The sequence below is a fragment of the Opisthocomus hoazin genome, chromosome 1, assembly GCF_030867145.1.
Source record: "Opisthocomus hoazin isolate bOpiHoa1 chromosome 1, bOpiHoa1.hap1, whole genome shotgun sequence".
Taxonomy (NCBI): Eukaryota; Metazoa; Chordata; class Aves; order Opisthocomiformes; family Opisthocomidae; genus Opisthocomus; species Opisthocomus hoazin.
Window position 1 is genome coordinate 91,036,425 of NC_134414.1, and position 14,530 is coordinate 91,050,954.

Consider the following 14,530-nt stretch of genomic DNA (forward strand, 5'->3'; position numbering starts at 1 on the left):
TCCAGCGTGGGCTCCTCACTCCACAGGTCCTGGCAGGAGCCTGCTCCAGCCCAGGCTCCCCACGGGGTCACAGGCTCCTTGAGGTGCATTCACCTGCTCCAGCATGGGGTCCCTTCCATGGGCTGCAGGTGGATATCTGCTCCACCGTGGACCTCCATGGGCTGCAGAGGGACAGCCTGTCTCACCATGGTCTTCTCCATGGGCTGTAGGGGAACCTCTGCTCCAGAACCTGGAGCACCTCCTGCCCCTCCTTGTGCACTTGACCTGCAGCGTTGTTTCTCTCTCATATTCTCACTCTCTCTGGCTGCAGTTGCCATTGTGCAGGTGAAACAGATGGATCCCTGTTGATAGAAAAACTCAGAGAAGCAAAGAGAATACATCACGCTATCTTCTACGCCAAATACGCACCAAAAAGAGACTGAATATCTTTTGAGGGAGATCACATGCAAAACACCTCTGGGCTATTGTCACTACCAATGTCTAAGTTCCATAATTTGCCTGCAAAGGATTTGAGGTTACCATTAACCCACTTTAAGTTACTTCTCACGCGCAGGCTGATCACTCCAACAGCCACCGGAACAACAGAATTCTGTATCATAGAAATAAGAAAGCACGCAGTAAATTAAGTTCAAACCTATTACCATTAACTGCTTTGATTTAAAATATTTCAGGTCTTCATCCGAACACAGGATAAACAGTTTTTAGCAGTCTCTTCCCCTCAGTGGCTGTACGCAAATTCTGTAAGCTGTAAGTGGCAACATGCTCTACGCGAAACTAAATAGTTGAATATATTCCTAAGCTGTTATTTTGAACGCATAGACCAACCCAAATTCAAACATTCATTGCCTCAGATAAAGAACGTTGGAACAATTTTACCCTTTTGCTTAAAACTTCCTTACATCAGATGTTTATACGAACTGTAAAGAACTGCCAATGCCGGATAAGACAGCTACCCTTGCCTACGCAAACAGCGCTCACACACAGACACAACATCCAACAAAACGGACAGTTACAACAATGAAAAAACTTTTTTATTTTTGTCAATAGACAAGAACATCCCATTGAAAACAAAGAATAAAAAATATATTCTGCTACAATACTTTGAACGCTTGAACATCACACAATAGCACACTGTGAAATTCTAGTACTGCAACATCACAGTAATCCCTGTGCACATGGGTACACAGGAAGCCTTGAACAAATATCTATACCCACAACAGTGCCATGTACAAAAATGTCATTCCACAAATGCCAAACAGAAAATTTTAATTTTTTTTTTTTCCAATGATAATGTAGAAAATGAAAACTGTTTTCAGTCAATTACTTCCACTTAAATCTTATGAGATCTTTTTACACTAAAGAACTGTGAAATTCAGCATAATAAATTGTGGAAGGAGTAAGGTATAAACAATATACTGAACATGTGGGGCATGATGTTTTCCTCAATATATAACTAACTTTCATATGGTTATGCCAACAGTCAAGTCAGTATTTTCCTAACACAAAGTATTCTGTTTCTCCAATCAATGCTCTGACCTTTTCTTACCGTAAAGAGCATGCCTGCATTATTCATCTAAGCATACAATGCACCACAAGAGATATGCAAAACAAATGAATACAGATAACCTTTAGTGACAAATGTCTAATGATGTAATAATAACAACTACTCTCAAAGTCCACATGACTTGTTAAAATTGCATTGCAGTCACTTAAACTAACAAAATACTTGGACACTTGTGAGCCACAAAATTCATTGTTTTGCAGCAGTATCTCTGCTGAAACCTGAGCAGTATCAGACTACTGGTAAAGCAAGGCATTTTCAGAAAAGGGATTTGTAAAAATACATTTATACTATATGCTTTCATATAAAAAGGTAGTATGAAATACAATAAAACCTACCATTTTAGGACTACACCTTCCCCAGCAAATAGCTTTTATCACTTGCACTATTACATACAGTACATTCAGTTTCCTACACAGAAAGTATATCTTCTTGTCCCTGATGTATATTACAATTGGCAGCGACAAACTGCTTTATTATCACCACTCATTCTTGCAGCTTATACAAACAGCACCAATTTTACCCCAGAAAAGGCTTATCGGTTACGTAGTAGCACTTCCTTATAGGAAATATAAGCCCAAAACATCAGAACCAAATGTGTCTTTCCACAAGTATACCAGAATATATGGCTCAGAGTTAAGGGATGAATAACCAGGAGTATTGCATAGTACAGGGATCTCGCCTGCATGAATAAAGCGACCCTTTGATTGTTTGTCACCTTCTGACTCCAAGAATCGACAACAAATTAAACAGGTGCTAATGAATGTGAAAGTAGTACACAACTGAAATTACTGCTAAAAAAAAAACAACAAGAAATTGTACAGTTCTCTCTGGCACAGTGCAAAGTACACATTAAAAAACTGAATACATATGTACAGTGTGTATGTATATTTTTTTATATATAGTATGTATTTCCCTAACACATACACGTCTATATGTAAAAAGCATGAACACACATATCCATGCCAAACTTAGCAAAAAGATGGAATGTTTAAAACGTGGATGCGTTGTTCCAGTTCAATCAGCGTGTCCCAGAAATGGCTGTTTATACAGCCAATATGCCCTTCCATGAAACAGAAATATTTATTGCTTGTATAAATTGACAATATACCGTACATTGGTCCTCATAATTTACCAAAGGACTGATAATCACACTTTATAAAAGCTTGTATTCGTATTAAGCCTTCTCTCCATAACATTTCCCACACCTCCATCCCCCGTGACCAATTCATATGGCTATTCCCTTTATGGAAATCTATGAAGAATAATCTAGAATAATACACTAGAATATTACTCTGGTGGAGGACCAGACACAGTATTCACTACAGAGGTGAGATCTATTTTAAATTTTTCTTGCAATATAAAAGTTTACATCCACCCCTGTAAAAATTATTAACACCTGATGTTGGTCTGTTTTATTATTTTCCTTTGGGATTCAGCTGGTTTCGTTCTGAATATGAACACGTTGGCTGAAGTCTATAATAGAGAACGCATTCTTCGAGATTCAGAGGACACAGTTACCTGACCTGCCTGTCTGCAGTATGATCAACTGTCCCTCCCCGCAGACTTCCTGAAATAGTTCACAAAATACTAGAAAGTAATACAGACTTTTTACCCCCCCCTTTTTACATTTTGAGAGCACTTTCAAAAAATAAAGATGATTTAGATCAGCAAAATCGTTTCAAATAAAGGCGATGGCTGTGAACCTGAGAGCTTAGTGTGATACGAACACACACATTTGTGGTATCCCCACTGGCTAGTACTTTCCTTGTTTAAGTCTTTCAATGTGGTAGCACAACTTTAGGGCAGGCCCCAGCTTCAGTCCCATATATTTCATTATCATATCACTCCTCAGTAAGAGTAGTGCCTTCCCATCAATTTCCTGCAGAAGGAAGAGAATAAACACAACAATATACAACTACTTTAACAAGCTGCATGGTAAAACTGGAAAGTACATTATATTTGTTTATACTATAGTAAAAATTTATCTACTATATATAAAACAGTAACTTAGTATAATTTGATAGTTACAGGTAGCCACTGAAATTGAATTTATTTTAGTATTTTTTAATGTATGATTAAGGTATTTGAGATGTTAAAGAAAATTACAGTAAGTGACAGAAACTGACTAAACAGCCTGCAAAATTAGGTACCAGCTCGGGGAAAAAAAAAGTGAATGGGTCAAAGGGAAAACAAAAGAAGCTGCAAAGGAAGGTCCGTGCAGTTAGAGATTAAATGATCCAAGCACTGAGGCCTTGCACTGAACCTTGAACACAGCTGTGGGAGGATTCTGGCATGCGCATGCAAACAGTCAGACGGAGGAAGGGGTTACAGACCACCTAAATCTGTGAAATAAGACAGATCTACGCCCAGGTTAAACCAGACAGACTGTCAGGATTAAGACCGAGGACAACTCGGTCAGGTTTCAACTGCCTGGTTGAGAAGCTGCTGAAATGCGACGGTCCTAAGCTCTTGGTAGCATTACATACTGTAGGCAGGCAATTAGTTCCTTACAACACCATGAAGAAAACCACTCTTTTTTTTTAAAAAAACGTAAACCTAACAAAACAAGTGACATTTAGTCTTGTTGTACAACTAAGAATAAAAGGTAAGACGGGAAGGTCTGTTCAAAACTATTTTGAGTTTTCCTTCCAATCCACCTTACTCCGAGATTTAACTGTTAGTATGAACTGGTGCAGAACAACGGTGAAATACTACTAGAGAGACAGCCAACCTCTTTTTGGAGGGCCATATATACAATGAAATAAGAAAGCAGCTCTTTGCTGAGCAACCTGCCATAGAAAAGCACAGTGAGAAGGGAGAGGGGAGACCAAAAACAGCACAGAGAACCTGACACAGTTTATCTCTCCAAATACAACAGCTAGTTAGATTTTACCAAACCCTACACATTGTTTTTCAAAACATATGAATTAAACATTTCAGTTGACTCTCTGTATTTTAGTATTAATGACCAAATGTAAAACTAACGAGGCATAACAGCATCTCTGCTTCGGGATAATCAGTCTCCAAAACAGACTGTCCGAGAGGGGTGTCGTCTACTTAGGCCAAATGCCCCATACTGTACGTGAGAATGCCATCTTCTCTAGAGGTACCTGGGAGGACAAGGGTACCATGGATGCTGGCCATTAGAACCTGGATACTCCAGTACTGGCGTTATTCCATATAAGCTGGAAAGCAGTGTATTTAACTTCAGTCTAACAAGACTGGAACACAGAGGAAAATATACTGCAGGAGGAGTTTTGGGTGGGGAAAAAAAAATTTCATCCTCCCTCTAATCTACAAGTAGAGTCTATTCTACCTTCAGAGTGATAGACATGAAAGCTGTATTTTAAGAGGTTAATGTGACACATAGTCTACTAGAACAGAATGGATATGCATCTTACATGTCTCCTAAAGAGTTCTGCATGTGGAGCTAGTGCCTGTGGATCAGCTTCTTTCACAAAACGCATTACTTCCTCTATTGACCAGGTGGAAGGATCCTTATTCAATATTCTTGAAGGTTCCCTTTTTAGTGAATTCAGATCCGGTCCAGTTGTGGAACTTGCAGCTTTTAGTATAAAAATATTGTTAAAGGAAGAAGTATCACTAATCTGTACAGGAATAACACATTTCATTTTTACAGAAGACATTCTTAATATTAATATGCAGCTTTTACTATGCATTCTTTGCCATACATTAAAATGAAAGATATTTTATTTTCCTCCAAATAATATTGAGTTGTTCCATTTGTCTTTAAATGCCTTATATAATTGCAAATATTTACAGCAGCATAAACATTAGCACTATGACATACCTAGAGGGATTGGTTCAACTTGTGCTTGGCTCCTGGGACGCAAGATGCGTAATTGGGAATGTGGCAAAGGCAAGTTAAGCTGCGCAGACAGAGGGAGGGACAGGAGCAAACCCTATCCTCATATTTCAGCAGCACGGTAACAGTTGATAGGATGCTCAGGAAGCGAGCTGCATATAACTAGCCCTCCTCAGTCTGGCTTGCCGCAGGGTCCACAACAGCAGCGAGAAGAAGGTGCAGCGAGCAAGACCTCCCCCAGGCTTGCACTGCAGTATTACTTCTAACAGGCTTAAGTCCTGCATTTGCAGCTCCGTTAGCGAGCCTGACATGCTTGGCAACAGCACAACATTTCACTCCATAAGCAAGCATTTCTATGGCAAAGAACTTGTTTATTCGTAACTCTCTATGTACATTAATAAAAGCAGTTGTGTACTTGGGAAAGTTCAGTTCCATAGCATACCTTCAATCTGCCTCTGCATTCGATTCCTGCTAACTTCATAGTAACTGCTGCTCCCAGCGGAGCTCAAGGACAGCCTGCGCAGGACTGGGGCTGAATTTGAGGTAGCAGTCACTGGCTGAAGGGAATTTCTGTAATACGTTGCACTCCCTGAAGTACGATATTCCGTAGAATTTCGACGGGTCGGGCTTGAAGGGTTTACAGAATTAAGTGCAGAATCCATAGAGTCCTCGGAAAATCGGTGTTCTTTGGAAGTGCTGTTTTCTTCTATAGGTAATGTTTCTGCTGTACAAAAAGCAAGTATCAACATGTTCAAAGTGGTGGACATTATACCTTTGTTATTTAACTCCTTCCTATGTTCTCTGGAAGATCCTGACAGATTGTAAGCCTGTTAACAAATCTCCTGTAAGGCAATCACTGCTGCTGAATGTTTGCACATTTTCCTCAAGTAATCATTGGGCTTTTACTGTATTTTTAAAACAAGTTTTTGTAGAAACAGATTTAATATTTCAAGTTTGAGACAGTCTTCCATAAATCATTTCAGTTGTATTTGTTAAATACTATGAACAGAAATTTTTTCAGGTAAAATTGTCTGATGTTAATACTGATACATCAAGCAATCTTAGTCAAGCATTTTCATTATCTTTTTTAAAAGATATTCTCAAAAAGCTAACCATTAAGAGTGTGTTATGTTTATCTTGTAAGAAATTCTTAATATAAATAAAAATCCTCATGTTAACTAACAACTGTTTAATTTGTTCTAAACAGCAGAGGGAGTCACTAACTTCATAAAGAAGTGGACAATTATCATCTCTAAATCCCAATACATTCAGACACAGAGGCCATCACTAAAAATTGAACAGGTTACAGGCAAAAACACAGAAGGCTGCCAGTGCCAGGTACAGCACACTAACACAACACGTTTGGACCACAGCGCTATATCTGCACACAGTTACTTCTTTGCACAGGGAAGGGTCTATGAGCACAGACTCTTGGAAAGCTAAAGATACATGTGAATTACTGAATCCACTGAGCAAGTTATAAAAAAAAAAAAAAAAACCACAAATCAGGTCTCAGGAAGGGAATATAACAACATTCCCCTTTTTAGTTCTTAGCACTTATCAGCTGATTTCTACCCTGCAAAGCACAAACAACACTCCCTTCGAAGACTCGTGAATTTTCAGAGCCTGTCAATGCAGTTTCTAAGCCAGATGAGCAGAGTTCAGCCAGTCCCTTTCCCTGTGCCATGAGACAGGAGCTGGGTGTGCTTGATTACTGAAAATTCCACTCTCAGTCAACAAAATTCAGGTCTGATTGGGAGAAAAATGCTATGTGAGGGGAAAAAAACCCCAAATCAATGAGAACTCCACTCCATTCTCTAGCAATCATCCATATTCTTCTCTGTTTGCATCAAGCCAATATCTAGCTCGAGAAAGAAGTTGGAAGCACAATGTACAAATCTGTATGAAACACATGCTGCTTTGGCAGGAGAGTTAAGAGCTGGAAAATATAGCCAACAGGTTCACAGAAGTGTAAACCCCACACTACCATCTTGAAAATTACTCTAGTGAAGTTATAAAACATATGTTAATGAAGCAGCATATTCTTTGGGATAAGAACTGGTATGGTCTGCGCAACAAGTTCCTGAAACAAGCTTTTTACCACCCTTCTTACATGACAATTTCCAAGAATTCCTTGGGCAAACACCACATTAAAACTAAAGGAAGAGTATTTTCCTAAAAAACCCAGTGAGCTTCTCAAGCATGTGTTCAGCTGGCTTCATGAGGTTTTCAGTTCTCTGCTGAAACCTGTTTAAAAGTGGAATGCAGTGAAGAACTGTTCAGCATATTTGGGTCTTCAGGCAGCTTAACTCTGAAAGTGAACAAAGGCACTCAGAGAGGCAGCTCCCTACCAAGTGAATATGTTAAGGCAAGTTCTGCAAGACGATGTAACATCTATTACTAAACTTTATAGTCATGGAATAAAGCAGCTTTTATGGACACAAGCCCGTTTCTTTCACATATACAACCCTCAAAACAACCACTGCAAAACTTTCTAGTTTGTCAGATTTGTATCACCAAAGCAAAGAAGCAGCTACTGAGGTGTCCTGGTTTTGGTTTTCAAAGAAAACAAGCAAACAAGAAAACAAACTTCACATTTGTCAGCTTGAAGTAGTTGCAGCAACTTACCAAAATGAAAAACAATCATTCTTCTACAGAATTTCATAAAGACTTTAAGAGGTGTAGTAAATGATATGCACTATCAAATTAAAGGGCAGCCAACGAAGGGAGAATTAGAACTGTAGAGAATGAAACCACTAACAGAAGTCTCAGTCCAAGACCAAAAGGCCTCCTATACGAAGGAGCCTAAGGTTCAGCTTCCTGAACCTGTAGATTCAGATTTCAGAAGTCTTGAAAGGTAGGATGAAACAATGGAGAAACCACTCCCCAGCAGAAAGTTTCAACCAGACCATTTAAGCATATATTGTAGCTATAGTAAGCAAGCAGAGGTCCCAAATACAGGGCTTTAAAAAAAAAATCGTTTTATATAATCCTTGTCAAGATATCTGAAGACACAAAGATTTTAAAAATTGACTGTTTTACAAAAGAATTTAATTGTATTTATTCCAATTACATCCCAAATTTCTCTCTGATGCTACAAATCCTGAAGTAAACACTAGTAAATATGGCTGGGAAAGATCAGCTCTGCTTTTTTCCCCCCAAGATACCAGCATTTGAATTTATCTTACTGCAAATTCTCAATTCACACACACAAGGTGGAAAAGCTGGCATATTGCCCAGGGCCATCATCTTTTAGAGAAGGTGTTTCTGTTCAGCTGCTATAGGGTCCAATCCACTTCCCTTTCCATCCATCTAGCTTCTCCACGAACAAAACGCAGTTGCAGTCTTGTCGAAAAAGTGGTCAACTGGTATGACAGCTGACTCAAAAGTGGCACCTAGCAAACGGACCTTTGCCATCCACGGAGCAATGAATGACACACTTCTGCCTCGACATTTTGAGCAGTTGTGAACAACAGTGATATGGAAAGAGACGGGAGGTTCCGCTGCAGAATGCGTGATCTCTGGGCAGATTAATGAAAGGGCAATAAAAGGCCTTATGTTTCAAATGCAAGGATGACAACAGACTGTTTAAACACTGAAAGCCTTAGCAGGAATTGGACGTTTTGTTTTCTTGAAGCTCCTCTGGGAATCAGAAGCCAGTTGTTCTGCCTCATGCATAACGGGGATGATGCAATCAGCTGCAGTAGTAAGAATACTCTGTTGTCAGGGGGAGAGAGACCGAGTTATTCCCTATCCCCCCGCCCCCCTTTATCTTTCAAAACTTTGAGAAGAAACTATTAGTGAGCAGGGAAGACACCAAAATCTGCAAAACATATCCCTGAGCAAATCAGAAGGAAAATGAGATGTTTGAAAGACCCTTTCCCACAATTACTCCATTTTGCCTTCAAATGATATTGCAAAACGACTATTTCAAGACAACTAAGTCTCAATGGATCCAGAACTTTTTGGGGGCAGATCTTGCTTGCTAACCAACACATGACTGACCGCTATAAAATTACCTCCAGATTTTCAGCAGAGGACATCGCCCTAATGGGAAGCACACAACACTAGAGAACACTTTGCCTCTTGAAATGCACAGAGTACAAATTCAAATCTCTGAAACCATGGCAAAACACTTACTTTAATTATTTTTTATCCATGTAACTGCACTTTATAATGAACTGTTGATCTTAAAATGTATTTTAAGGAGTACACTGACTTCACCTGTAAAAGGCATCCATTAGCAAACAAGGATTAAAAAGCAGCATGTGCATATGTTTGCTTTGAAGAAGATTTCTCACAAGATAATGCAGATCTACTCAAACATTTGTTTTGTTCCAATTGAAACAACTTTGTTTAATTAAGTGCTCTACACTTACTAAGTTACCTACCAGAAATATCTGACTTAGGTGTACAATGTATCTGTGGAATTAAGCCAGTACTTCTTTTGGAAAGACACAGAAATCAATAATCAATGCATCACTGTATTTCCTGCTCCTGTTATTGTAGACAAAGAACTGAATACGCTACATATACATAAAAAAATAAGATGCATCGTTTTAAATAAGCTATCATCTTCAACATTTTAATGTTACATCCTTTTGTGCTTTAACTGTAGCCCTATGAATTTTAATCTGCACAGAAAAAGAGATCACTCTGTCCCCACTGATGCTAATAGACACAAAATGACCCCAGGATCTCCAAAAAGAAGAAAAAAAATATTAAGGAAGAAATAACTAACCCCCATCATGTTTCAAAAAAGCCTTTGCAAATGCTGTGCAAGTATCTTGCAGCAAGAGAAAATATGTATCAGATTGGAGGAGTCAACATCATCAAGCTACCATGGCTTAACCAGTTAAGTAGCATGTGCAGTGTAAACCCCCTCCATTTTCACAAGCCTGCCTCACTGAGGTTTAAACCTAGATGCTTTACTTCACAGCTGAGGCAGGCTAAGACTAGACACGTGCTCAGTCACTGCAGCTGAGCTGCAGCACAGGAAAAGGTGCTATTCACCAGTGAGCTATATCAATCTAACAGCCAGCTGCCACAGGGAGGCTTCACCGCTCCCCTGGCCACAGCTGCATTTTAGTCAACCCTTCCCAATGCTCATCCCAGTCCACGGTGAGTCAGTCCAGAGAAGTAAACCGCAAATGACTCTTCGCTTCATCAAAATGTTTTCTGTGCTTTTGCTTGCTGGTTTAGCTCCACCACCCAGCCAGGGGCCCTGGGACCCGCTGCAGGGAAAGGAGGCAAGGAAAGCAGGAGCAGCACAACTCTCAGTGGCAGCTAGCCATAAACTCCGCTGCATTGTATCATCAAGCAACACCCTTATTCACTTAACGGCCCCAGCCCAGAGTTATTAAGAGTTGCTTCCAACTTATCTCCTAATCTATTTCGAGGCAATTGGTTTTCTGCTAAAAAGTCACATATGAAGCAAGAGGTTTCATCTATCACCTGTTTGCCCAAGTCCCTTCACAAAAAAGGCTAGCAGGTTTAGGAGAAAGACTGATGGAACTTGCAGTACATCTTCCTTAAGCGTAAAATCTGTGCCAGTGATCAATAATTAACACACTTCCACCCTGACCTGTCAAAGGCTAGAGACAAACCAGACACATACGTTGATCTCGGTCCTTTTTGACTGGAAATACTGAAACCATAAATAACCCTCACATATAACCCTGACATACTGTAATTACCTTCAGATGGATGAGCATCATTTCTGGGAAGCTTAGGGGAGAGAGGAGCAGTATAAGGTGGAGAGTCCTGAGAGTATCGTTTAGCACTCCTGTTTTCAGGTATTTCTTCTTTTGCTGTGAAGAGGAAAGTTACCACCTATTATTCTAGCATAAAGCTTCTCATTGGTTTTGTCCCTGGACTTTCCCCAAGGCATACATCAGTCGTTCACCAGGTCACAGTTCAGTTTCTTCTGTCACACAGACTCAGTCGTTTTGATACAAACTTTCAAAGCTGAAGTACAGCTTCATTTATACTGTCACCACCTAAATTACCCTACCCTGGCTACTTCTTTTCTGAAAAGAGTTAAAACTCATGACTTTCATATGACAGACAGAATTATAAACATACTTTCCCCACTGGAAGGGGCGGGGAGGAGAATATTTTATTTTCTAAAGCAACACCCGGAAGACAGACTCCGCTATCAGACATCTGTGAGGAAGCCTCACACCCAATATGAATCTTCTGATATTGCCCAGACATCAAGGGTCAAGGTTTTCTCTGCTATGGCTCCTGCTAACCCTTGGGCTAGGACTTGTAATACCAGGCCCTACAAACAACGTGATGGGAGATCCTGCGCACATCATTTCATTTCCTCCTCACTCTACGCTCACGGTGCAGACGACAAAGATATTGGCCTCATACAAAATATCACAAGCAGCCACCTGCAACATCCACCTTTTCTACTAAAAGACTGGACTCTACATAACAGAATGTAAAATTTTTGGAGCCACCACTAAGTAAGGTCAATAAAGAGGGAAGAAAGGACCTTTCACTGGTGTGGGAAGGGCTACACTGAATTCCATTTCAGGGCAAGCCCCTCTTCTCATAAGGCAATAAGTATCTTTTTGCAACTCTATTTTATGATCTGAACATCAATTAACAAATGAAATGTGAAAGTTTTGAGCTTGTCCTTTTAGCAGTATCACAGCAGTATAATACATATGTTTCCTGGCATGGCTAGAAGGAGGAGTTTGCTGAACAAAATGATTTCTGCGCATGCGGTTGAGCTATCCCACCCTGTCAAAGCACTACCGCACTGGAACCAGTTCACTAAGAACTGACGTGTATTCATTTCAATCAATTCACGTCATAGAAAGACAGATTAAAAAGTTACATTTCATAAAGTCACCACTCTTCTCAAAAATACCAGCACTTGCAAATAACAGTTGTTTAACAGTACCTGGTTTGTTCCTATCATACTCCGTCGGACTATGCGCACACCCCATGTAAGGGCTGAAAGGCTGGCTACTGAAGAGATTATCACACTGCAGGCTGTGGCAGAGTTTCTCCAAGAAGCGTAGGACAAATGATGCACTGTTTACAGAAGGAAGATTGATGGCGTGCTTCTCCCCATCAAAGGAAGCTGTGAATAAGAAGATGATGTCAAACACCTCCCAAGCATCATCAAGTATAGTAAAACACCACCGTTAAAGGAGAAGACATCCAGATTTGATTTAAATCACACAAGACATGAGAGGGGTAAACAATCATTCTGGTAGTTTAACAAAATTTACATCCAAAGGACTGATTTTACCTTTTGTTGGATCCATGCCAGTTTAAGCTTGCTCTATGGGAACTTATTTTAACAAAATAATTTTGGATTGGCACCAGCATAAAAAAAAAAAAAACAACAACCTTGCAACTACTCCCTCATCACTAAAACCTTACGTGTCATTTCTGTTGTTTGCTTATAAAACAGCAACCTCTCCACCACCTATTTGCAGGAGATAACGCAGAAAAGACCCTTTAGAGTACTTGCTAAAACAAAAATTTAAAATTTACAAAAAAAAAAGGAGGGGGCAAACAAGTTTTGAGATTTTTTTCTCAGTTTCTCACCGAACTGAGCATACTTGTGGTAATGCACTGGCATCCATTACCATTGAAATTCTGACTACAGGCACTGTTTTGCCGTTTGCTATGTTACCACTAGAGAAATCTATCCTGCTGTCAACACTACAGTGGTCAAGCTCCCATTTATTTCAACAGGAGCTAGGTGGCAGGGACACCACAACAGCCACAAACAGATCTGGTGTCTTTTAAACCAAGTGATTACAAAGGGCCTGGACACGTGCCTATGTCTTTTACTTGTTGACCTCCTTCCTTGCCCCCCAAACAGAATGTTGCAGCTGATGGTATTTTCCCTTTTTGTGAAAATTAGTAAGATTTTGAAAAGACTACCAATATACAGAAAAATAATTACCATTACATTAAGCCAAAACTTTTAGTTACTTCTGACTAGAAAGACATTACAGCAAAGCAGGAACAAACTTGTAACTCAAACTTGGGCTAGAAAGAAGCGGCATAAACACTGGGTTTATGCATCAATCTGTCTTCTTGGTTTTCAGCCTGTCATGCAGCTTTCTGTTGTTAACATAAGTTTCCGTACGATAAGCAGAGCTTTAAAGGATCACATTTTGTTGGTAGCAGATGCATTTAAAAAAAAAAACCACACAGAAATGACAAGAAAGCCTTTACTCACAGATGTGAATTAAGGAACATTTCCATATTGTGTTACAAAAGAGACAGATAATATACACAAAACCAAAGAAACCGCCCAAGTTTAGCATATTTTAGGCTTCCTTAGGAAATGCAAAGTGTCAATTACTTACACTGCTGATGTATGGAAGCTTCTGATCAGAGTTAATGGAAGTTAACCAGCTAGCATCAACAACAACGTGCTACCTCTCTCATCTGCTTTCATGGCAGACTGACCCAGTGCAAGTGCTTAAAGTTTAAGAGTCAGTACAACAGGGACAAATCCCAGACCGACGTGTTTCCATGGCCCATTCGGTTTTGCCAGGCTCCAACATTCAAATGAAATGCTAAGGATTCACAGTCCCACATGTGGCTCAGACACAACGTCCTCTACCTCCTATTTGGGGAAGGGGTCTCTGAATGCAAATTTTTGCTTGGAACTCAACCAGTTCTGGAGAGCAAATGGGCTGTGAGACCTAGCACAGCCTGATCTCCTGACAAACTTACTGCAAGGTAGTAGGCAGCTACAGCAAAAATTCAAAACGATTTATAATAGCCTTACAGATGTTCTTATATGACCTTGGGGAAATCACTTATTCTCCACACCTTAATTTCTCATTTTGGAAAGAAGCATTGAAAAGAACAATATTATCTTAGAGTTGTCAGAAGGGTGAAGCCAGAAACAGCTGAAGCAACGCGACTGACCCAGCAAGACGAACCATGGGAAAAATCCACAAATAAAGATTCAGTGCAAACACGGCTCCCTTGTACTCTGAACACCTGAGGGCAACCATATGAACTCCAACCAAGGGTGTGGGATCCAGATCCACAGGCTCAACTGCCTGCTATGCTTGGGGACAACATAAGCCTCTTACTTCTCAGATAAATGCTAAGCCAAGAAACCAAATAGGAGTACTTCTGAGGTGCAA

At 40.0% G+C, this 14,530-nt stretch overlaps 1 protein-coding gene across 1 annotated transcript in view; it reads right to left on the reverse strand.

Moving 5' to 3' along the window:
- Positions 1 to 580: 580 nt before the first annotated feature.
- The window catches only part of SCML2 (Scm polycomb group protein like 2), a 72,682-nt gene continuing 58,732 nt past the window's right edge, over positions 581 to 14,530 (reverse strand). Inside the window, exons 10-14 of the mRNA XM_075429035.1 lie at positions 12,307 to 12,489; positions 11,087 to 11,200; positions 5,833 to 6,114; positions 4,966 to 5,129; positions 581 to 3,443 (exon numbers count right to left, since the gene is read on the reverse strand). Of these exons, the coding sequence (XP_075285150.1) occupies positions 3,318 to 3,443; positions 4,966 to 5,129; positions 5,833 to 6,114; positions 11,087 to 11,200; positions 12,307 to 12,489 (869 nt within the window). The 3' untranslated portion in view covers positions 581 to 3,317. The remainder of the gene's footprint in view (positions 3,444 to 4,965; positions 5,130 to 5,832; positions 6,115 to 11,086; positions 11,201 to 12,306; positions 12,490 to 14,530) is intronic.